Here is a 25,374-nt window from a genome sequence, read left to right as displayed (position 1 = left end):
CACCTCCCACAATCCTCCTGCTCTTGAGGCCGATTGGCTGGGTCACGTGGGCGGAGCCAAAAAAAGTCCCCCAATGAGCAGCTCCGTGGTCTGAAAGGGCAGGGAAACAGTCCAATGAGCATCACCGCAGAGGAGCCAATCAGCTAGATGTTGCTGGGGCCGAGGAGCCAATCAGCTAGATGTTGCTGGGGCCGCTGTGAGCCAATCATCAGCCGGCAGCTGGAAGTTTGCTGGCAGCTGGAAGTTTGCTGGGGCCCCTTTGGCTGTGGCTCTCAACAGTGTATGCCACAATTGTCCCCCGAAAAGTCAATAACCACTTCTTTAGAGATTCACAAAATGATGACTATGACATTTGATAAACAGGTTTGGTCTTTCCATGGCAATGTTCTAATAACCACTTCTAATAATGACAGTCTTTTAGTAATCATATATTATGATACACTTCATCATAGTATAACTTCTGGGTAGTGTTTTAGAATATGGAATTGCTTCAAAAAGGAAAAGAGTTGGAACTTTATGTGAAAAATGATCAGGTTCAATTCCCCAAGTTCCCTGAAGAACTTAGTATTCACTTTTCTACTTACAGCAGTAACTAAAATCCAACTGATCTAGCACCTAAAATGACAGTTTTTCAATAGGTTCTTTTTGATTTCATTATAGTCTTTATTCATTCAGAAATATGTATATACCAATACTTTAATGCCTGTTTCAGTTATAAAATACTTCTGCCCCAACATATTTTCCACAATAATTATAGATTCATGGGAAGTTAATCAGTAAAAAAGAATGTACAGGGAGATTCTGTATTTTTCTTTATACAATTTGTTCTAATGCACTATTACGTAGTATATAGTTTTATGGAATTTTATCTCTTGTCTGTGTAACCAGTGTCAAGATATGGAATGTTCTACCACAAGCCCCCTTTTATACCATCTAAATAAGCTGACAGAAATCTTTAGGTGTCTCTTTCTGCATTCCGTTTTTTTTTTTTTTTTCTTCTTTTTGTGGTGCTGGGCATTGAACCCAGGGCCTCCTGCATGCGAGGCAAGCACTCTACCAACTGAGCTACATCCCCAGCCCTCTCCATTCCATTTTATGTTTGGGCTTCTGAAAGTCTTGTCATAAACTGAAGCCATCCCTAATCTGTCTTCCATTCCTAGCACATAGCAACCACTAATCTATTTCACGTCTCTAAATAGAAATAATATTGTAATTTTTTTCTTTCTTTTTTTTTTTTGATGGTGCTAGGGATTGAACCCAGGGCTTTGTGCATTTGAGGCAAACACTCTACCAACTGAACTGTATCCCCAGCCCTGTAAACTTTTTGAGATAGGCTTTTTTTTTTTACTGAGCATAATTCCTTTAAGGTCAATCTAAATTGTTGCATGTATTGAGTTTCTTCCCGGAACAATGACAGCTCAATGGTAGTGTACATGTATAAAGAACCTGTTTGACTCCCAGCAACACATGTGCATGCACACATATGCATACAGAATTTCTTTGAAATACTGCAGAGTATTACACAGTATAAACATACTAAAATTTAATCATTCACTTATTCAAGTACATATGGGTTGTTTTCAGGTTTTTGCTATTGAAGTCAGGTGGAAGAGATAAGGCTAGACAGGGAAATGGGCCCCTGGTTGACTTCCTGAGCAGAAGAGCACAAACAACAACTGTAATTTTTTTGCTAAGAAACTTGTAAAAAAGTTGGACCATATAAAATTGGGATGAATGTGACTTGGAGTCACAGCCTCGTCAAAGAAATAAAAATGCCCCATCAATATTTTGATTGGACTAAAAGCTGTATGAGTGCCTTACCCAAGATTGGGCAGGGTGCTGACTTTCTTAAATCTATAGATCCATATAAACCCCTACACAATAGCCATCTGATTTGTTTTCACCTTCTGTTGTCCATGAATTTTATTCTTTAAATTTGTGAGACAAGCCAGCTGACAACACACTCTCTATTACACTATTACAAATAAAGCTGCTTTGTGTTCAGGATTTTATTTGAGCAAAATTGTCATTTCTTAGGGAAAATGTCCAGGAGTACAAAATGCTGGGTTGCATTTTAAGTGCATGTTAAATTTTATAAGAAACCACCAAGAATATTTTCGAGAGTGGCTCTACTATTTCATACCCAATGTGTGAGTGAGTACTTCAATATCTTGCATTCTAGCAAAGCAACCCTAAAATGTATCTTCTGAAGTTCTGGTCTCTAGTTTTCTCCTACAAATGCCAATACTATTAGAATTGAATTCAAGAGTAGAAAGGTTAGGTGTAGTCCAACCTCCCATTTGATACTGTATGTACAAATAATCACTTTTATAACATTTGATGATTATTACTATTAATCTTAAACTTACAGTATTGGGGGCTGAGGATATAGCTCAGTTGGTAGAGTACTTGCCTTGCATGCACAAGGCCCTGGGTTAGATCCCCAGCACAACAAAAAATTTTCAGGATTGCGAAATATAACGTTAAGTGAGTTTTTTTTTTTTTTTTAATCAGTGTTGGATAATTCTCATTGTTCATTTTACTGCTTCCCCATTTTCTTAGCTTATATAGGAAGAAGACACTAATACACCTAAGACTATTTCAATGGAAAAACTCTAGTAAAAGCAGTGTTTTTGTTTTTTTAAGTTCACATTATTAAACTGTTGATTCAGTAAATAACCTACAGGGTTTTTTCCTGCCCTACATCTTCTCGTCTTTTTCTTTTAGATGTAGAGACTGTCTTAATATACTCTCTTGCACATAATATTATTCTAGGCCTGAATTCTTGAATCTGTGCCCTTCTCAGGACATAAATGTTAATAAGTGTATATGGCTCTAGTTTATGATACAAGGCTTTCAGAAGTCCAGGCAAGGTCCAGGCTCATACATGCTATATTTTAACAAGTTTTAAGATAAATTTAAAATATTTCTACAACTGAAGAAATAGGCTAAAAGGAGCCTGATTTCCTAAGATCATCCAGTTAGCAAATGTTCACAGGTAACTTATAGAATTCCGTATTGTACTGAATAAAAAGTAAGATGTCTGAGCCATCTTCCAGACTTAATAAATTCCTGGGACAGAGGAGTGGAACAAATTCCCTGGTGGTACATGTCTGTAATCCCAGTGACTAAGGAGGCTGAGGTTGGAGTATCCCAAGTTCAATGTCAGTCTTAACAAGTCAGTGAGACCCTGTCTCAAAAAAAATAAAAAAGGACTGTGGATGTAGCTCAGTGGTAAAGCATTCCTGGGTTCAATCGTTAGCATGAACAAAAATCCCAAGAAAACTGATGATTTTTGCCTCTTTATATTTTGAGGCTCTTTTAGGTACAGTGCATGTCTAGGCAACAGATTAAAATGTACACACATAAATAGAACACAAACTAGTATAATATAAAGAGATGCAAGGAACTATGGGTATTTAAAATGGGACTGGAAACCCATTTAACTTAGATTGAGATCAAGGAAGGATTTAAGGAGTAGACAGCATTTATAATAACTAGTAGATAAGATTTTCTTTGAAAATATTTTTATTCAGTTTAAATCCCCGGCAACTCCACCAAAAAAAAAAAGTAATTTTTATTATACTTGGTACTCGTAGTCCATTGCTCATTTAAGATGGCTGTTCACAAATATAAAGCAAAACTGTGCATTACACTTCAGATGAAAAAATCATTACATGCTGAATTTATTTCTTTAGAAACTTCAGATAAAGATTTTCATTTGAAAAGATATATGATCACATGTACTCAGTTTCAATTTTAAGATATAATGTTTAAGAAAAATAAATATACTTGACATGAAATTACATTTCAATTTGTAGTTTCTTTCAATGCTACTTTAAAACAGTTATTTACTTTCTGTATGTTGACATTCAAATGAAAAACAGTACTTTAATAATGATCTAAATGCAAATCAGAATGAACTTCAGGCCTTAAATATTGTAGTACTTTTAAGTTTATATAATTAATAAGCAAAGACAAAATCAGCTCTTAAGTGATAAAAAACATGTTAGCATACTTTTAATTTAGAAAGTGACATTAGAAAATGACATGAAACAGATAAAATGCCTTCAAAATGATTTTTGTTCTTCATTTATAAATTTTAATTTTTTGAGCCAATATAGGTAACATGCTTGTTAAATATTTCACTCTTCATTTTGTTTTGTGTCTATAAAAATATAATTGTCCTTTAATAATCCTAAATTCTTTGTTTTCCAAATAAAGCCACTATTATATGGTGAGTAGTTACTGAATCATAGGTTTAAAATCAGTGGCAAAATCACCTATGTAGAAGGTGATGTAACAGCTTAGTTTAGGTAAGAAATTAAGTGTGGTATACAGTAATAGCCTTATATAAGAGGTAGAATTTTTTAATCACAGTTTTATAGAAAAGATGCAGTAGTTGTATCTGTACCCTGCTTTGTTATTTATGGTACTATAAGTATGCTTCTCATTATGAATTTGACAGAAAGGAGAAAAAGGAGGACTTTTTATTAAGAATGATCTTATTGGCCTTTGTTCTGCATGGGCTTCTCTTAAGAACCTGAAATATTTTCTTGGCCAAATAAGGTAATTAATTATATATGGCATTTACCTCATTTTTAAAGAGGGGATGTGGCTCAATGGTAGAGAGCTTGACTAACAGGCATGAGGTCCTAGGTTCAATCCCCAATACCAAAGGAAGAAAAAAAGGTCTCTGAATAGTTTCTAGCCTTCTATTTTTCTAGGGCATAAAAAGTAGGAAAATGTATTTTTTTTTTTCATACCACTGAGTGTAAGTTGTAAATGGAATCACTAATTTTCCTGGGTACCGTTATTGCTTGTCAAGAATTCCTACAATATAAATATAATCTATATATTGATGGGTTCTATGCCCAAATTTATATGTGTAGTACTAGAGATTGAACCCAGGAGCAGTCTACTGCTGAGCAACATCCCTAGCCCTTTTTATTTTGTTCTTCATTTTGAAACAGGGTCTCACTAAGTTGTTGAGACTGGCCTCAAATTTGTCAGCCTCCTAGCTCAGCCTCCTGAGTAGCTGGAGGTGTGCACTACCACATCCAGCTATGCCCAAATTTTTCAGTTATTTCTAACTCATATTTACTATAATACTATCAATGGGTATAACTTAAAATTTGTTTGTTTTATGATGAAGTTAAATTACTATTACTTGAGTAAGATTATATAGACTGTGATAAAATAGGAGATTTTTTTAATGTATGTATGGCTTATTTAAATATGAGGTGTTTATAACTTGGGACTGTGTTTCTAATCCTTACTTCAACATAAATGAAGTGACTAGAAATGTATAATAAAAATTATAATAAATGTCTACACTCAGTACTAAATTTTATGGTAGAGTATGTTTCATAAATTGTACCTGAATACAAATAAAAGACAATTCAAAACTGAAAAATTATAGAAAATAAAACCCACAAATAGTTTCCTCAGTTAACTGGAACTTAACCTCTAATGATTTATTTTAGGATTGGCATATCATGATCATCAGATTCCAGATATTTATTTATTTGCAGTTCCATTTAAGTGAACATTATTTTGGATCAGATATCCTTAAATTGTTTCTGATAACATCCAGAACTCAGAAAAGGAGAAATTTATTTACATTAGGACCATATCCTTTTAAGCAATATTTCCTTCACAATTGTTGGTAATAATGTATTACTGAAGTCAATAATCATGTTAGAACTAACATAACACTGTTGATAGATAATATAAAAATAAATTTATTTTATCTTATTTACTGTTAAAATTCTATACCTTAATTAAGGTCTAGACAGAATGCATCCTTTTGGATGCTGACCAACCTTTATCTATGTATCTTCACTTTAGAACACTTTTAATTCTATATCTTCATTTCAAAGAGAAAACTTGTCCTAATTTTAATGAGAAAGTATGCTTTTGCAGTTTCAAGAATTAACAAAATGTCAACTTTTGGGAATGTAGGCTAAGTATATAAAACTAATACATTTTGTTAATATTTTACATTGAAATATACTCGGTTTTAAAAATTCTAAAAATGTTTGTTTCAGAGCTGTTTCTATTTATCTTTTAGGAGAGATGCATATGTAAAGAGGAAACTTAATATATTCAATTCATAATTATATAATTTTCACATGATTTATATAACTTACTATATTAAAAACTTTTACAATTGATTTGTAACTGCCACATTTACAAAGAAGTTGTGGGCAAAAGCAGATTTTTGGTGTTGCATTTAGACCCAATATTCATTTCTTTAATTCACTGTGACATATGAAAAATTTTTTCAAAATTAGGAAAATACAATTATTAATATGGCTTCATTCAATTAAACTTATCTTTTATAAAATATTCCTGGTATACACTTAAAAACAACTGAATTGATAAGACTATTTGCACAGAAAGTGAAAACTTTCCTTTCACATTAAAATGATACTTGTTTTACACTTAATGATAAAACATTTTGGAAAAGACTACTAATGGTACCAGTTTATTGCATTTTTATGCCTCTTTTTCTCAATGTTAAGTAATCCAATGGAGTTTTAAGTTCTATTTTTCCTCTTATCTTCAAACAGACTCTTCAGCATATAAACCTGAATGGCTGACACCACTACCATGACCACTAAATTAACCATAGACCAGAAATTGACTCTATCAAAATTGCTTTCTTGTATGTTTCGATCACGAGCTTCAAATGCTCTAAGCAGAGTTTGTATATGACCACTTTTGCTTAGTCTGGACTTGATGCTGTTGATGGATTCCTGAAAATAAAGAAAATTATTTTACTATTAAAGAATATTTCAGATATTTTCAGTTAATGATATGCTTTATGCTAAGTTTTTCAATCTAAATACAATTTCAAGATAGACAGGTACATGATTTAATTAAGGGATAGCTATTTTATTACATAAAGAAACTGTAAGGTTATATAATAATTCTTCTGATGTATTTAAATTATTGTGTTTATAGCTACTTTTAAAAGGAACAAAGATACTATTAATTGATAATAGATAATACGAAATAGATAATATGAGTGGCATTTTGAATAAATTATCTTTTTATCCTTTACAACTTTTTTTTTGGTACGAAGAGGGGTGGGGTACTAGGTATTAAACTCAGGGGCACTCTACCACTGAGCCACATCCCCAGCCCTATTTTGTATTTTATTTAGAGATGGGGTCTCACTGAGTTGCTTAGCACCTCGCTGTTACTGAGGCTGGCTTTGAACTCGAGATCCTCCTGCCTCAGGCTCCTGAGCTGCTGGGATTATAGATGTGCACCACCTTGCCCAGCTCCATGTTTTTATCTCACAAAGGAATAGTGAAATTAGAAAATATTCCATTTTTAGATGTGCATACTATACAATCAAAATCATAATCAATATTCCAATATCATATTCATAAAACAAGTCTAACAAAGATGTCCTCTAAATTGTACATTTTCTGAATAAAATATTTTTATAATAGAGTCCTGTTGAAACAAGTTATTAAAAATGATACAGCTGGGCACGGTGATACAAGCCTGTAATTCCAGTTGCTTGGAAGGCCAAGGCAGGAGGATTGCGAGTTCAAAGCCAGCCTCAATAGCACCAAGGTGCTAAGCAACTCAGTGAAACCCTGTCTCTAAATAAAATACAAAATAGGGCTGAGGATGTGGCTCAGTGGTCAAGTGCCCCTGAGTTCAATCCCTGGTACCAGAAAAAATAAATAAATTAAAAAAATAAAAAATAAAAACGATATAAAGGCCATATGAACAGAAAGTAAGATTGAGATTTAAAATGTCAAACTGTTTATGGCAAAGGTAAGAAAATACTAGAAACATATTTTCTTGAATAATAAATACAAAATGCTTAGTTATCAATTTCTGTCACACAGTAAGGCCTCTGAAATTAATAATTTTTATTATTTTATTAAAAATCATACTAACCAGAATGTCTTCTAGTTTCATCTCCAACATATCTGTACCAGTAATATATTTCTTCCAGTCTTCTTGTTCTTGTGCCTGTTCTCCCATATTATCCAGGATTAATTCAAAGAAAATTACTTTCTCAGAAATAGTGCTGAATGTATTGTCAAAGCAGAACATGTAGTCACCAACTTCAGTCTCAACCCTGTATTAAAAAAAGTGCATATTTTCAGTTATCTATATTTCTACTTGGGATCAAAGGAAAAACAACTAAAGGTAAAAGAAAAGAAACAACATGGTTTATAAAAATTGAACAGCTTCCTAATAGATTTCCTGAGTATTAACAATAATTTTTAGTTTCTTGGGAAAAACCAGCCTGGACATATATACATTCAAGTAACTGCATCTGTTTTTGGAACAGAAAAATATTAAAAACCTGAGTATAAGATAATTCAAATAAACTTAATTCTTTATAAATGTTAAAAGCTAATTTTTATCATGAGTTTGTGTATAAACATGTCTTCCAACCTATCTTTCAAGTGAAATTAATCTGTAAACTGAGTTTTGTTTTCAAAAGTAGCAATGAACTCTCTATACTAAGTGCTTTCTTCCAGTATTCCTAACTAAATACATTTTTATAATACAGTTTTCAATGGTTAGAGATGAGGCCTACAGTCAATAATCAGAATTTTATTCCTAGTGGCATTACCTTTACCGAATAAATGCCATTCACATTATTACTTCACATTCAAAAGAACTGGTAGTTTTTTCCATGGTTCATTCATTCGTTCATTCGTTTGTGAGTTTCCTTCCTTCCTCCCCTACTGTGGACCCCAAACAACAAGAAAACAAACAAGAAACAAACACCACTTATTTGAAAGACCAGCAAAATTAGTTTACATTCTTATATCATTGAAACACCAGTTATTCAGTTAATTATTTCAAAAGAGACTGTTGATAACACTTTAAGAAACTGGCCAAAAACCAACTCAAATACTCTGGTAGGGCAACTGAGTTTATAAAACCTACCCTACGACAACTACTGACTCAGATGCTATATGATCTAAAATTCAGTCAGAGTAACTGTAAATAACAAAGAATCTTTAACAAAATTCAGTGTACTTAATGTGTCCATTAATCTTTTCCCACATGAAAGTTTTCTTTATTCTAATGAGATTTTTAAAAAATATTTTTAAGTTATAAATGGGTCTTTTATTTTATTTATTTTTTTTATATGTAGTTCTGAGGATTGAACCCAGGGCCTCACACATGCCAGGCAAGTGCTCTATCACTGAGCCACAACTCCAGCCCCGATTCTAATGATATTTCTAATAAAGGTTTTGATATATCTAGCAAGTTTCCTGTTTCCTTAGATGAACTTCTAAACCTTCTCAGTTACATTTTATTTTAATTTCATTTATTTATTTATGGTACTGGGGATTGAACTTAGGGTCACGCAAACACTGAGCCACATCCCCAGTGCTGTTTTGTATTTTTTATTTAGAGATGGGGCGATGGGGCCTCACTGAGTTCCTTAGCGCCTCGCCATTGCTGAGGCTGGCTTTGAACTCCCAATCCTCCTGTCTCAGCCTTCCGAGCTGCTAGGATTAAGAGGCGTACACCACTTGGCCTGGCTTTGCATCTGATTTTATATTAAGTCATTTAATTTTCTTTTGCAGTACTGGGGACTGAATTCAGGCTCTCACATGTTAGCTACCACTAAGCTCTATCCCTAGTATCCTAGCTGCATTTTAAACTGCTTATCATCTGATTCTATTTACTTTCTCAAGAAAGGCTTCAACTGGAATTGGGGGACTTAAGGAGTTGGGGTGTGAGGTCAGAACTGCTATGGATTAATATTTCTAATCTTTTTGTGGTCCAGTGTTACATTTGTAGCCTTCAAATATCCTTTATTTCATCATTTTTATTACACTGGACATTACCTTTTGTCTTAGAATATCTTTTCTATACAACACTATAAAAATCATGCTTGAGAAAGGGAGGATCCAAACTATACTTTTCAGTTAAGATCTTCAGTGAAATTCAGATTAATTTGGGGGCAAGTGTCATATATCAAAGGATGCTGAGTGCTTACTGCAACTTGAAAAGGCATTTCCTGAGGAAAACATTCTCTCACAGAAGTCACCATGCCTAAGTTCTGTTGTCAACTTATTGATTTTTATTTAAGCATAACAGATAGCAATGTAAACAGATGTTAACATATGTACTATAAATAGTAATAGCCAATACTTGTATATATACCCCTTCATAATTCACACACTACTTTTACATATTTTATTTCTTTTTAAATACTTTTATTTATTTACTTTTATGTGGTACTGAGTGCTGACCCCAGGGCCTTATATGTGCTATGCAAGTACTCTATCACTGAGCTCTAGCTCCACATATTTTATCTCTTAATCCTTATCAATATTTGGAATTAGGCATAATTGGCCTTTTTCAGGTAAGTAAAATAAGTTTTAAACAAGTTAAGATACTTGCCTATGATCACACAGATGAAGTTTGTTTTCTGATTTTGAAGTTAATTCATCTTTCTATAATACAACTCAGAGATTGCGTGCATTCTTTGCAATTGCCTCAACTGTGGCAAACTTTTCTTTTGAGCACTTATTTTACCTTTGGAAGGAGCTGAGCAAAGACTGGTGAATACAATGGAGAACAATTTTAAAAGGAAAAAAACATATAAACAAACTATAAAGACATGAATCATGAATATTAAGTTACCCACATGTGGGACATTTCCCAGAGGTACACTTTCTATTATTCTCTAATTTATTCACACCAACAATATAACCAATTAACAAAAAATTTCTGACAGCATTTATTCAGACCATGTATCCTCAATGGGTGTGATATTGCTCAGAAGAGAGCAAAATTTCTTAGCTAATGGCTAATTATAATGGTTTATGACCCTTCAACGTTCAATCCTATCTGAATTTTATTCTTTAAAAATTCAATTTCTCTCATTGGGTTTTTCTAGTATCTTACAAGCAGCATGAAATCATAGAAAATACACAAAATGTATGCAATAACAGTACTATAGAGCAATGAAAAATAGCAGTTTTTTGGAGGACTTTCAATTGATTGACTGCTTGTTCCTGAAATCATACTGCAGATGTGGTTTACAATATGCCTTTTGAGAGCCACTGGCTCCCATGTGAATATTTATGTTGAATCCTCAATGCTTCTCTGGGGAATTAACAAAAATGAGTATATTTTGTTATTTAATTCTATAGAGGTTATTTAACCCATCATCAGTCATGCCAAATCCTGAAAAAACTATCAATAATATCTGAACAAATAGTAGCTAGTTAAAATTCACTGCCCTTATTAAGCAAAAATTAATTTCTGGGGCTGGGGATGTAGCTCAGTGGTAAAGTGCTTGCCTAGCATGCACAAGGCCTTAGGTTCAATCCTCAACACCATACACATGCACACACACACAAATAATTTTACTAAAAATCATTTTTAAAAAATGTAATTTTCTAATAATTTTACTTTTGATGAAAAAATGTTTTGAATGCTTTTAAAAATTTTTAATTACATTGATATTCTTACACATTTATATAAACTGCTTTGCATTGTATAGTTGATATATTACTATATATGAGCAAATAAATTGCATGAAAAATTACTCATAAAGTTAATTTAGCCAAGTGTTGTGGCACGTGCTTTAATTCCAGTAATTCCTGAGGCTGAGGCAGAAGGATTACAAGTTTGAGGACTGTCTCGGCACCTTAGCAAAACCCTGTCTCAAAAAAAAAAAAAGCCAGTGTGATGGCACATGCTTTTAATCTCAGTGACTAAGCAGGAGGAGGCAGGTGGATTGCAAATTCAAGGCCTGCCTTCAGCAACTTTGCAAGGTCCTAAGCAACTTATGCTAAGTGAAGTTAGCCAATCCCCCCCCCCAAAATGCCATATGTCTTCTCTGATATAAGAGGGGTGACTCAAAATGGGGTAGGGAGGGAGAGCATGGGAGGAAGATTACCTCCAGATAGGGAATAGGGGTGGGAGGGAAAGGGAGGAAGAAGTGGAATAGCATGGATGGTGGAAGGAGACTCTCATTATTATACAAAATACATGTATGAAGATGTGAATTTGGTGTCAACATACCTTATATACAGAGATATGATAAATTGAGGTATAAAGGTGTATTAAGAATTGTAATAAAAAATAATAAGAGAGCTCATGTATAATGGCATAATTTGGTGTGAACATACTTTATATACAGTTATAAAATATTGTGCTATTCACCTTCAGCAACTTCTTCTATGCCTCATTTACTCATTAGTAAAATGGTATTATTATTATGTACTTTTTAGAATTGTGATGAATAAAAAAAAAAGCTAATACAGGAAAAGTACTTAGACTACTGCACTGGCATATTAAAAGAATTCAACAAATATGAACTATTTTAAATGAAAGTCTTGATCTTGCAAGTGTTGTGCAGAGATCCAAAGTATCAATGGCTTCCAGCAGGGTTAAGGTGAGCACTGCCGGCTCTTCAAATGAAGGCCTCGAAATTCTGGACTGGCTCTGAGGAGTCTATTGCTTTGTCATGGATAGGAATGATTTCTAGAAGAACTTGATCCTGAGCTTGGGACTCTTGGCTTCAGGAGTTTGGCTGGCCAGGAACTTGAGTGACATTGACCTAATGGCACCTCAGTCAATGGTTTAACCAGTAGACAAATGGAATTCCTGTGTTGCACCTAAACCTTCCAAAAACAGCCTACAATTTGTGACTGGCACAAGGTATGCCCTGATGGCAGCTGAAGTTGGATTCACAGGGCACCTTCATCTTCCCCTTACCTGGCTGAATTCCACTCTCTGGTCAACATTCAGCCTCTGCCAAAGTGTTGCCTCTGTTCTGTAAAATTCTGTACATAGTTCCTAAGTTTCTGCAGGGGGTGATTTTGCTCTTGTTCCAAGGAATAATGATGGTGTTATAACAAATATTTGAAATAAAAATCACACAAAGATAAAAAAAGAAAAAATAAAGTCTTATCTCCCAATGGCTTAATTAGAAGTAATTCTATAGAATAAAGCAATATAATAATTTTCCCCCTAAGAGTTAATTATGATTTATCACTGAAGGAGACCAGTTAATTGGGAAGAAATAAAAAAAAAAAAACGACAGAAATTTTTTATATTCTGAAACTTAGAAGATGAACCACTACTATTCATCTACTAATGTTTTATACAAATGTTTCCCCATGTTCTACATAGGTAAAATATCATTAAAAAGCATTTTAAATTAGTATCCTAAAAAATTACAGTTGAGACTTGTTTTTCTTTCATTTATTTAGTGTTTATTGAGTATCAATTACATGCCAGGCATGTTGGTTAATAAAGACCAATAATTATAATAATAGCTAGTCCTTAAAATAGTGCTATGTGCCAGGGATGTTCAAAGCATCAAATGGTAGAAAGCAAGAGTTTGGGTTCATCCTGTCTCCGCCCTGAACATGCATCCCTGCAGACTTATTTAACTTAATCAGAATTGGGAATCAATCTATTTTGTAGTAGGTTGGAAAAATTAATTTAGAAGCTTATAACATGCCAATCTTAATTTATGGAAAGATATTCCATATTTGTTCTTCCTCTTTCTGTAAACTCAGAGTTTAGTTTTAACACAGTAATGATACTGACTAAAGAAAGTGCTATAGTAAAATAATAAAATAGAAAAGGGAAATATATCAGTGAGATATGAAAAGAGAGAAGTGAAATGTAAGAAGAGAATATGTCAAACTCTGAACTTAAACAAGCAATTTCTGGTGTGAATCAGGGTAGCACTAACTCAGTTGTACGATTTCTTATTGGTCAGATTTTGCTTTTAAACCTTCTAATTATAAAAAAAAAGTGAGTTCTGAGTAAAACAATCAATTTATACACACACACACACACACACACACTCACTCAGATCATTGCTTTAAGAAAGAAAACTATGGACATACATGATATAGCTTAGCAGTTCAAGAAATCTGAAGACACAAAACCTGGAACAATACCTTTTCAATTAAAATGAAAAGCCTGTGCTAGCCAGAAAAAAAATGCCACAGTATGTTGAAGGTAATACCCAGGAATACTAATCTAGTTAAATACAAAGCAAAGAAAAAATTTAGGATCAAAACAAAATGCCTCGGGGTGGGGGTGTGCTGGGGTTGTGGCTCAGTGGTAGAGTGCTCGCCTAGCAAGTGTGAGGCCCTGGGTTCGATCCTAAGCACCACATAAAAATAAATAAATAAAATTAAAGATATTGTGTTCAACAATTAAAAATATTAAAAAAATGCCTCAACAAAAAGAAAACGCTAGTTGCAGCTACTGGGGCAGTTGAGGAAAGATCTTATGAGCACAGGGATCAGGGTCATCCTGGACAACATAGCGAGACCCCGTCTCAAAGGGAATCTGGGGGAAGCAAACGAAAGAAAGGGTAATGGAAGACGTTTTAAGTTTAGAAGATTGTCCACCATCAAGGACTGTTTAAAATCACGTGAAGTTATCTAATATTGATATTTAGTACTGAAAATACTAAATTTCTCAGTCTTCAAGATAGCTCACTGGTATTATTCAGCCAAAAGAACTCAAAGAGATTACTTACGTGTGAACTCCATCTGATTTTCTTTGTTCAAAAACTAAGGTTTTGCCTTCTGGAGAGGCAAGGTAGAAATCAATATCTAATCCAGCTCCATCTAAAACCTACAGATGAGCACACAAGAGAAAAATATATATTATAAATTCTGAAAATAAAATATAAAGTAGATCATATGATGTAATGAGAAGGGAGCTGAAAGTTCACCTAGTTCAATTCCATTCATTTTCAGAACTTGTGCTTTCCCTATCCATTCCTATTGCCATAACCTGAATTTAGGCCTTATGGAAGTAACTAAAATAAATATTTCTACAACAGTGGCTTTATTGAGAAGACTCATACAGGGGCCAGAAATAGAAGGCAGTTCACACTTGATTTTAGCTAAAAGGCCAAGAAGCAATTAGAGGGCAGTTCAAATGCTGGGCCTTTTACTTAAAATTTAGGCAATTTAAGCCAGGTGTGATGGCGCACGCATGTAATCCCAACAGCTCAGGAGGCTGAGACAGGAGGATTTCGAGGTCAAAGCCAGCCTCAGCAAAAGTGAGGTGTTAAGCAACTCAATGAGACCCTGTCTCTAAATAAAATACAGAATAAGGCTGGGGATGTGGCTTAGTAGTTGAATGCCCCCTCAGTCAATTCCAGGTACTCCACCCTGCCACACACACAAAAACCAACAACAAAAAAAACCTTAGGCAATTTAAGACAAGCCTCCAGGCAGCTGGGGAGGCTGAAGTGAGAGGATCGCAAGTTCAAAGGCAGCCTTGAAATTTAACTGAAAGAGCTGGAGATGTAGCTCAGTGGTAAAGCATCTCAATAACACGAAGAAGAGGGAAGGGAAGGTGGAGAGGGAGAAGATTCTAAATAACTTCTTGAGTTTGTTTCCTCTTCAATTAAAAAAAAAAAAAAACATTAGCTACTTAATTCAAGATTCCCATGATCTGACCCCAGTTGACTTCTTTATTCTTTTTTTAAATTTTTTTTTAAAAGAGAGAGAGAATTTTTTTAATATTTATTTTTTTTTTTAGTTTTCGGCGGACGTAACATCTTTATTTGTATGTGGTGCTGAGGATCGAACCCGGGCCACACGCATGCCAGGCGAGCGCGCTACCGCTTGAGCCACATCCCCAGCCCAGACTTCTTTATTCTTTAACATATTTTTCTACTACAACACAAATTGAATATTCCAACTATTGGCCAATGAACATGATTTGTTCCTTTATAACCCTCAAAGGTCCTTATGAGGGTGATGATAGTGATAACAGCAGATAACAATTATAGTTTCTGCCACACCTTGTTATAAGTGATTTATGTGGATTAATTTATTCCTTATAAAATTCTGAAAGGTAAGTCCTATTATTCTTTTTTCCATAGGTTTTTAAAAAAAATATTTATTTTTAAGTTTTAGGTGGACACAATATCTTTATTTTACATTTATGTGGTACTGAGGACCGAACCCAGTGCCTTATGCATGCTAGCCAAGCACTCTACCACTGAGCCACAACCCCAGCCCCTTTTCCATAGTTTTTTATTGGTACATCATAATTGTGCATAGTAGTGGGACTTGTTGTACATATTTATATTACTCTTATCATGAAAAAAAAAAAAAAAAAACCAAACCTCAAACTGAGGCATAAGAAGTAATTTTTCCAAGGTGATAAAACAAACAAGTGGCACAGTCAAAATGTGAATTTGGTAATCTGTCTCCAGATTAATTTTTTGGATTTGAATTGGGGATTGAACCCAGGGCCGCCTCCATGCTAAGTAAGTAACTGTTCTACCACAGAGCTATATCCCAGCACCCCTGCCCACCTCCTAATACCTTTTAATTTTAATTTGAGAGAGGGTCTTAAACTAAGTTGCCCAGGCTGGCCTCAAATTTGCAATCCTCCTGCTGCAGGCTCCCAAGTAGCTGGGATTACTGGCATGTGCTACTTCACCTGGCTTCAGAATAATTTTTATTTTTTGATACTAAAGATTAAACCCAGAGGTACTTTACCACTGAGTTATATCCCCAGTCCTTTCTATTTTAAGGCAGGGTCTCACTAAATTACCTAGGGCCATGCTAAATTGCTAAAGCTGACTTTGAACTTGTACTTCTCCTGCCTCAGCCTCCCAAACTGCTGGGATTACAGGTGTGCACCAGTTTGTCCAGACCCAGAGTAATTATTATTAGTTTTTAAATATTTATTTTTCAGTTGTAGTTGGCCACAATAACTTTCTTTCTCTCTCTCTCACTCTCTTCCTTTCTTTCTTTCTTTCTGGTGCTGAGGATTGAACCCAGGGCTTTTCACATGCTAGGTGAGCCCTCTACTAGTGAGTCACAACCCCAGTCCCCAGAGTAATTATTAATGAGTATATTGTGTTGTCTCTAGTATTCTTATGGACTCCTGAATGGTTCCTCATCCAACTGTACCCATTTTCTTCAAGAGCTACCAGCTTAAGTTCTCTGAAAATGGTCTCTGCCTCCCCCTAACCCTATCCCCCACCCAGTTCTTGTATATTCTTTCCTGTGTTCCTACAGAAGCCATGCCTGTCCTCTTTGACACTTAATCATATATTATCTGGGATCAAAGCATCTTTGTGATGGGTGAAAATTTTTTTACATTGCTCACTATTTTTATATTTATAACTCTAAGGTCATTTACAATATTACCAATGTTTTGATTTGTCACTGATGCAGATATTTAATAAATCCATCTTTTTCCCATCTTATACAAATTAAAGTGTCTTAATGTTTCCCTGTAGAATCTTTCTCTTGTCTTCCTCTCTTTCATTTCTCTCCCTGCCTTTTCTCTTTTGTATTTATAGCACTTGTTAAAAATGAAAAAAAAAATCTATTTGGAACATAACAGCCTCTTAAAAAATAACCAACACTCAATGGCTATTCTTTTTCATAAATAACACTATTTTATTTTTCTTGTTGGTTTTAATGTAATCTTATAAAAGATCATTCTCAGTAAAAACTATTTCTGCACTCTTAATGGTAACAAAACTGGTTTCAAATGGCTGGTGAAATATACATAATTCTTTTTTTAATTTAAATCCTAATGAAATATAAAATATACATAACAAAAATAATCCATAAGACTGGAGGAGCTGGGGACGTAGCTTAGTTATAGCACTTGCCTAGCATTGGTAAAGTCCTAGATTTAATCCCCAGTACTGCAACAAACAAGCCAAAACAAACAGCCTCAAAACACCATTTTCAGATTGAAGAGTAATTTCTGGAAGATATTCACTGAACAAAGTGTATATGTAGCCACCAATATTAATCAATTTCAAAATTCTTAAAACAGATTAGAGAAACATCAAATATTTGTTGAAATTGAGATGTTCTCATTTTCACTCACCACTGGTTTTTCTTGGGAATCAAGTTCTCTAAAAATAGTTAACAGACTTAAAAACATGTGTCCTCAGATAAATATACTATGTATCCTCAGAAAAATTCAAGAAGATACTATCCATGGGCTGGAGTTGTGGCTCAATGGTAGAGCACTTGCCTGGCATATGTGAGTCCCTGGGTTAGATCCTCAGCACTGCATATAGATAGAGTAAATAAATATCCATCAACAACTAATAAATATTTTTTTAAAAAGTAAAAACAAAAGAATATACCATTCATAAAAAATGAAGATGTTGCTGGGCACAGTGATGTATTCCATAATCCAAGCTACTCAGGAGGCTAAGGCTGAAGGATCACAAGTTTAAGGCCAGCCTTGGCAACGTAGCAAAACCCTGTCTCAAAATAAAGGGGGGTGCAGCACAGTGGGGATGTGGTTCACTGGTAGTTTAATCCCCAGCATCAAATAAAAATATTTTTTTTCTTACAATTTAAAACTCTGTAAGGATTATAATGATCATGATGACAATTATTTTAATTAAAATGAATGAATTAATGAAGAATAATTAAAACTCTCAACCAAGCCCCATGTGTTTGTATAAGTATGGGAAAAGATGTGGAAGAATTCATATTTAGGAGAATGACAAGTATCCATAAGATCATATGTAATCCCCCCTTTCTCCATGAGAGTGACAGATTGTTTTTTCTTTCATTTTTATACCTTTGACTTATTCTAACAATAATGTATATTACTTTTTTGGGGGGGTGGTACGGGGGATTGAACTCAGAGGCACTTAACTACTAAGCCACATTCCCAGCCCTTTTTTGTAGTTTATTTAGAGACAGGGTCTTGCTGAATTACTTAGCACGTTGCTAAATTGCTGAGGCTGGCTTTGAATTCGCTATCCTCCTGCCTCAGCCTCTGGAGCTGCTGGGATTATTACAGGCATGCACCACCATGCTGGGCTATGTTTTAATATGTATTTTTTTTAGTTGTAGTTGGACACAATACATCTATCTAATCTATCTATCTATCTATCTATCTATCTATCTATCTATCTATCTATCTATCTATCGTGGTGCTAAGGATCCTACCCAGGGCTTTGCACGTGCTAGGTGAATGCTCTACTGCTGAGCTACAATACCAGACCATGGATGTATATTATTTTTATAACAGGAAGTAAAAAAGTTCAAAAAATATCAGTTAATGAACCAGGAAATAAAACAAAATATTCAAAAGCCAATTTTTTGTCAAAGCTCATTAAAACTTTATCTAGTTTATACATACACATATAACATTAGGTGAGTATACCTGCAGATAAAATGGAGATAGGATATTCCAAATGGTATTAGGTATAATATTATACTAGTAATTTTTTAAAAATTAGATGAAATAGACAATTTGAAGGAAAAATACTGAAATCTGACACAAGATACAAAAAATTTAAAAGTCTAATAAAAATAAAACAAATCTGACATAGCTCTTTTCTCCCAAAGACTTACCCAATTATATAAGTTCAGTGAAAATTTGGTTCACCATTGTTAATATTTTTTAAATTAATTAATTAATTTTTTATATGACAGAGGAATGAATTACAATTCTTAACCATTATTAATATTTTAAGTACCTATTATATACTATGTATTGTTCTAAGCTGAGGGTATATTTTCTTTTAATATTTATTTTTTCAGTTATAGTTGGACACAATACCTTTATTTTATTTATTTATTTTTATGTGGTGCTGAGGATCGAACCCAGGGCCTCGCACTGCTAGATGAGTGCTCTGCCACTGAGCCACAACCCTAGCCCCAAGCTGAGGGTATATTTTCTATAATATTTCTGGAGTGCTTATTAGGTGTCAGACACCATGCCTTTTACATGTATTAATATATTTATTTGTCATAAGAACCATAGGAAGCAAGTGATTATTGTGGTTATGTGTATAGGGAAACTGGCACAGAGAATTCAATACTTTGTGGCCAAAATGATCTTTTTCAAAACACAAATCTAATCAGGTTAACCTGTTTAAAATTCTTCAATTGCTCCCTAATACTCTGTAAAAGATCCATATCTAACAAGGGTATCCTTAATCCGTATCCTTAAAAGGCCTTACATGGTCTGGTCACTACTGACTTCTCAAGAATAGTCTTGTACCACTTTTTCCTCATCGTACTGCCCTCATTTCTTCCAAGAGAGACTGTCTTCTTCTGAAGCTCCTAGGCACAAACTATTCTTCTCACTCATTGTCTTGTTCCACTCACCTGCTTATGCCTAGAAACCTGCTTATTCCACAGTTCTCAACTCCACTTCTGGGATGTCTTCCCTCAATTTCCAGATGAAATTAAAAAAAAAAAAATTCTCCTATAAGCACACTCAAGACTCACGTGCTTGCCTTCATAGCACTTATTAGAGTTACACTTTCAAATTTATTTGAGTAATGTCTATCCCCATACTTGACTGAAGAACTACAATCCTAGCCCCATGGATTATATTTTTACTAAGTTGTATACCTAGCACATAGGATAGTGTTGACACACATTAAGCACTTAACAATGATATAATTTTTAAATGAGTGATCCATTTTATTAATAAGATATAGGTATTGGAATTAAAAGATTTCAAGAATTTATAGTAATATAAAGTGGGCTGGTCAATTACCCAGAAATGAATCTCCTAAAACCTAAAAGTAAAAAATGATTAAAAATTTTCAATAAATGCTGGGCGCAGTGGTGCTTGTCTGTAATCCCAGCAACTCCAGAGACTGAGGCGGGGGACTGCCTTGAGTCCAGCCTCAGCAATTGAGCAAGACTCTCAGCAATTTAAAGAGACCCTGTCTCAAAATTTAAAAAAATAATAAAATTAAGGGTTGGGGATGTAGTTCAGTAGTATAAAGCCTGGGGTTCAATCTCCAACACCAAAAAACCACACAAAAACACACCAATATGTAACCAGTAGTATCAAGCACAACAATGGAATGTCTATTTAATATTAATAAATACTAATTTAAGGTTCAGAAAATGATACCCCAAAGTAAGTAAAGACCTGAGAAGCAAAGTTTGTCTCTATCCTTCTTTTGTCCTCCTGTTTTTTACCCATTTTTCCCTGAAGTAAGCCACACAAACTAGAATTCTTTCTACCTAAGGTGGGGCATGAAAACTAGAACCCCTTTATCCCATAATTAGCCGTAAGACCTAAAATATTTTTCTAATTTCCTCTTATGTTTCTGTGTAAGAGTTGAACATAAAGAAATTCACTTATCCATTTTACTTGACTGTAAACTCCCATTCTAGAAAGAATTGTACCCCATAACCAGAAGGAAGATATGTTGCATAAAATCCAGGAAGAATCAGGCCTTACTGGTCCCACTACCTACCCCCCCAATCTATTATTATTAGATCATACCTATTTGTCCAGTCATATTTCTATATGGCTTTATCAAACCTAAGCATAAATGTGAATAATACTCTCTGGATTTTTGGTTTTCAATTTGAAGGCTCCTGTGTTATGTTAAACTATGATCAAATGCCTATTTCTCCTATTGATCTACCTACTGTCAGTTGACTTCAGGGAACCTTTAGGGGGAGAGAGGAAATCTCCCAACTGTAAGATAAAAATCAGTACCTTGTAGCTATTGAGAAATTAATTGTGGAGTTGGAAAATGTAAACAAAGAGTAAAGATAATCCTCACCCAACAAATCCCTTTAACATTAAGATTATAGATACTGGGGCCGAGGTTGTGGGTCAGTGGTAGAGTGCTTGCCTAGCATGCGTGAGGCACTGGGTTTGATCCCTGGCACCACATACAAATAAAATAAAGGTATTGTGTTTACAACTAAAAACATATTAAAGAAAATATTACAGATACTAAATGACATAAACAAATTATTTAGAGCTAGGCACAGTGACTCACACCTGTAATCCCCGCAGCTCGGGAGGCTGAGAGAGAAGGATTAAAAGTTTGAGGCCAGCCAGCCTCAGCAATTTAGCAAAGCCCTATGCAACATAGTGAGACCTAGTCTCAAAATTAAAAGTAGGAGGAGGATGTGGCTCAGTGGTTAAGCAACCTTGGGTTTAATTCCTGGTGCATACCACCCCGCCAAAAAAAATTTTTGGAAGAATGCTTTGGAGGAATAAACAAGTCACTTTAAGAGTGACTAAAGATGTCAAGTATAAAGCTCAAGCAAGCTATGTAACTCCAGAGGTATAAATGTAAAACTAACATTCACTGAACATTTACCATGTGTCAGGGATGTCTCTGAGCATTTATTAACTCTTCTACTCCCCCAAAACAGACTCCATGAGGTAGTAAATATTATCTCCATTTTGCAAGTCAGAAGTAACTTGTTTAAGACCTCACAAGTTGCAATTAAGAGTCAGGATCCTGAATCCAAGCTCTGAACCCAAGAAGTTAGTAGTTAAAATAGAATTCTTCCCTAATATGTGGATAAATACTGAGGTATTTTTAAAAAACATATTTTTAGATGTTGATGGACCTTTACTTTATTAATTTATTTATATGCAGTGCTGAAGATCAAACCCAGGGCCTCACACATGCTAGGCAAGTGGTCTTCCACTTCCATTGGGCTACAACCCCAGCCTAATACTGAGGAATTTTTGATCAATACAAATTGTTTTCTTTATAGACTCTTTCACTAATCTCCAAGTTGGTTTCCTTTCCTCTAATTTTGCTTCCCTTAAACCCATCTTTCACAATGCATCTAGCAATCTGCTTCAATCTTCTTTAAAAATGTCTTTGTAGTTATATGAATAGAAAGCCTTTATTTTATTATTTTTTAAATGCAGTGTTAAGGCGAATCCAGTGCCTCACACATGCTAGGCAAGCATTCTGCCACTGAATTACAGCTCCAGCCTTTCAATCTTAAATGGCATACAAAACATGGGAACTGTTGGCACGCAAGGCTATGGTTCATGACCCATGATCCAGCCTCTTGGCCCCTCCAATTTTCTTTTCTGCTTTTCCTACCCTAAACTTTTAGTCTTAAAATCTAATAAATTTTAAAACTTAAACTTGTTTTAAGTTTTAAAACTTGTTTTAAGCTTTAAAACTTAAAACTTGTAATGTAATACAAGCTCTACCTAATATAAGCCTACCTCTAAATTCTCCTACTATGCATTTTCAGGACTATGTGTCTATTAATTTTGTTCACTTTATGGAAATACCCTCATTTCTTGCATTCATGTCTTATTTAAGCAAGTTTCCAGATTTTGATTTCTTTTCTCCAGGAATCCTTTTTTGAAACCCAAAGAAGTGGCCCTCTGCTAATAGCACTTGACAATATTCTATTGAACTTATCTATTTATAAACCAGTAACCTTTAATTAAGCTCCTTGAGAATAAGGACTCTTTTTTACTTTTACTACCCCCCCCAACACCCTACAGAATTCTTGGCATATATTAACTGTTCAGCAAACATTCAATTTGTTTTTTCTCCAGGTGCTGCGAATTAAACACAGACCCTTGCCCAGGGCATACAAGCAATTCACCACTGAATGACACTCCCACTCCCTTATGGTTTAACTTCTGAACATTACTGGAAATCAAGAAATGTTAAGTTCTAGTCTTATTTTGATAGCTAAACTATATGACTTTAGATACTCCACTCTCTATGCTTATCTTAGACACTGATAATCTAATCCTAAAGTTCCTTCAAATAAAAATTCTATATCACTTTTTATTTTTCTCTATGTGTAAGAGTATGCAGTATTTAAAAAGAAATACTCTAGGGCTGGGGATGTGGCTCAAGCGGTAGCGCGCTCGCCTGGCATGCGTGCGCCCCGGGTTCAATCCTCAGCACCACATACAAACAAAAATGTTGTGTCGGCCGAAAACTAAAAATAAATAAATAAATATTAAAAAAAAAAGAAAAGAAATACTCTATATCAACTTAAAAATTAAATTTGATTATGTTATCTGTTAAAGATGAAACAGTGCTACCAGTAAACATCAAAATTAGCTCGTGGGGCCAGGCATGGTGGCTGAAACCTGTAATCTCTGCGATTTAGGAGGCTGAGGCAAGAGAGAAGCCCAAATTCCAGGCTAGCCTCAGCAATTTAGCTAGGTCCTTAGTAACTTAGTCACCTTAGTAACAGGACCCTATCTCAAAATAAAAAATAAAAAGGGCTGGGGATGTAGCTCAGTGGTAAAGCCCCTGGGTTCAATCCCCAGTAGCCCCATCCCCCAAAAAACAATAAATAGAAATTTACCCTTTACTAGAGTTACACATAAATTAAGGAAATTCCTTGCAATGGAGTATTAAGCAGGTACTAAAAAGAAAACAGACATGCGGAAAATGCTGACAATGTTCAATGAAAGGTTATAAAGTTTTAATAAACGATTTGATCTTATTTTATTTGAAAATAATGAATACATAACTGGGATGGAAATCCACCACTAAATAAGGCAATAAATAGCTCCTTTCAAGATATTTCAAAATCGCACTTAGTGATAATCACATATTCATAATTCCAAAATCCTTAAATGCAACAAGACGAGAGAACATTAATAATTTCCGAATTGGGTGACAGTGGTGGGGGTGACTCAAACAAGTGTCATCATTCTGTCCAATGATAAAGAAGAACGTGTATCTGTCCTGTACTGTGTGAAATTCTTAGTACTGGAGCGTACACTAGCTAGAAAAACGACTGGAGAGTTAAGAAACAAAAAGTAAAGCCACCAACATCATCACTTCTGGCCTCTTTCCGACCAGAGGAAAGGGAAGGGGGCGGGTAGTCGTCAATTCTAGGAAGGACCAAACTTCTGGGTCCCCGACACTGGCGGAAGCTTCGTCTCGTGCGCCTGCGCGGCGCGGGCGGGCTTCGCCGGTGGCCCTCGCCCCCTCACCTGCCTGGCGGTCGGCAAGTTCCTAAGGGGGTGAGGCGACAACGCAGTACAGCAGGGCTAAGGGAAGGAGGCTGGCTCACTCGCTGCACTTACTTGATACTCGATCTCCAGCGAGGCCTTCAGGGGCATGGGCTGGTAGAAACACTCTTTCTGCCCGGCCGGAAGGGTGAAGGTGAAGTCGCTGTCCAAAGAGGGAGTGAAGCCGGCTGCCCCCGGCAGCAGCTCTGGGGTCAGAGTGGCCAGGAGGAGCACGGGGAAGGGCAGCCAGATCTTGTCTCCCATCCCTGCTGGGGCGAGCTTGGGCTGAAAGTGGCGTGGGAGGTGTAGATACTGGCGCCTCGGCTCCGCTTTTCTTCCCTGGACTCCTCGTGGCAGGGAGACTCAGAATATGAAGAAAGTTAAGGCGGCGGCCGCGGCGGCGGCAAACGCGCTGTGTAAAAAGTGCTGTCCTCCAAAGGGTAGGGACTGAGGGCGGGGCTAGCACTCCCTTTCCTCACCCCCCCCAGTCTCGGCCTCCTCACGCCCAGCGTCAGGGCCGTCAGCCTCATACTCAAACCGCCGCAGGTTCTCCTGGCTTCCCCACACCAATGGGCGTCTTGGCTATAATTGTGGGAAATGTAGTCCCGGGAAAGCACGGGGAGCGGACTCTACGGCTCT

General features: G+C 35.4%; 2 protein-coding genes, 1 non-coding gene and 1 pseudogene across 3 annotated transcripts in view; 2 read left to right on the top strand and 2 right to left on the bottom strand.

Annotated features, from left to right (window-relative positions):
• Positions 1-1,002: 1,002 nt before the first annotated feature.
• On the bottom strand, positions 1,003-1,076 carry Trnaa-cgc. Its single transcript has one exon. It is a non-coding gene; the product is annotated as a tRNA-Ala (tRNA).
• A 2,574-nt stretch (positions 1,077-3,650) lies between these two features.
• Positions 3,651-25,244, bottom strand: Tmed5 (transmembrane p24 trafficking protein 5). The gene is made up of 4 exons (XM_015500882.2): positions 24,811-25,244; positions 14,525-14,622; positions 7,927-8,110; positions 3,651-6,761 (listed from the first exon to the last, which is right to left on the bottom strand). The coding sequence occupies exons 1-4, from the start codon at positions 24,997-24,999 to the stop codon at positions 6,543-6,545; spliced, it is 690 nt and encodes a 229-aa protein (XP_015356368.1). The 5' UTR covers positions 25,000-25,244; the 3' UTR covers positions 3,651-6,542.
• LOC107155097 lies at positions 12,392-12,704 on the top strand (annotated as a pseudogene).
• Positions 24,661-25,374, top strand: part of Ccdc18 (coiled-coil domain containing 18) — a 103,632-nt gene continuing 102,918 nt past the window's right edge. Inside the window, exon 1 of the mRNA XM_048814432.1 lies at positions 24,661-24,747. The gene's annotated coding sequence lies outside the window, so the exon portion shown is untranslated. The remainder of the gene's footprint in view (positions 24,748-25,374) is intronic.

Source organism: Marmota marmota, unplaced genomic scaffold (assembly GCF_001458135.2).
Source record: "Marmota marmota marmota unplaced genomic scaffold, marMar, whole genome shotgun sequence".
Taxonomy (NCBI): domain Eukaryota; kingdom Metazoa; phylum Chordata; class Mammalia; order Rodentia; family Sciuridae; genus Marmota; species Marmota marmota.
Note: the sequence above shows the minus strand (reverse complement) of the source record. Positions and strands in the feature narration are given on the sequence as shown.

Bases quoted from the DNA above. Each gene is read 5' to 3' on its own strand.
- Tmed5 (XM_015500882.2), bottom strand. From the start codon at position 24,999: ATGGGAGACAAGATCTGGCTGCCCTTCCCCGTGCTCCTCCTGGCCACT. The intron at 8,111-14,524 runs GTAAGTAATCTC...TTTTTAATACAG, and splicing joins AAATCAGATGGAGTTCACAC to GGTTGAGACTGAAGTTGGTG. The intron at 6,762-7,926 runs GTTAGTATGATT...CTTTATTTTCAG, and splicing joins TGAAACTAGAAGACATTCTG to GAATCCATCAACAGCATCAA.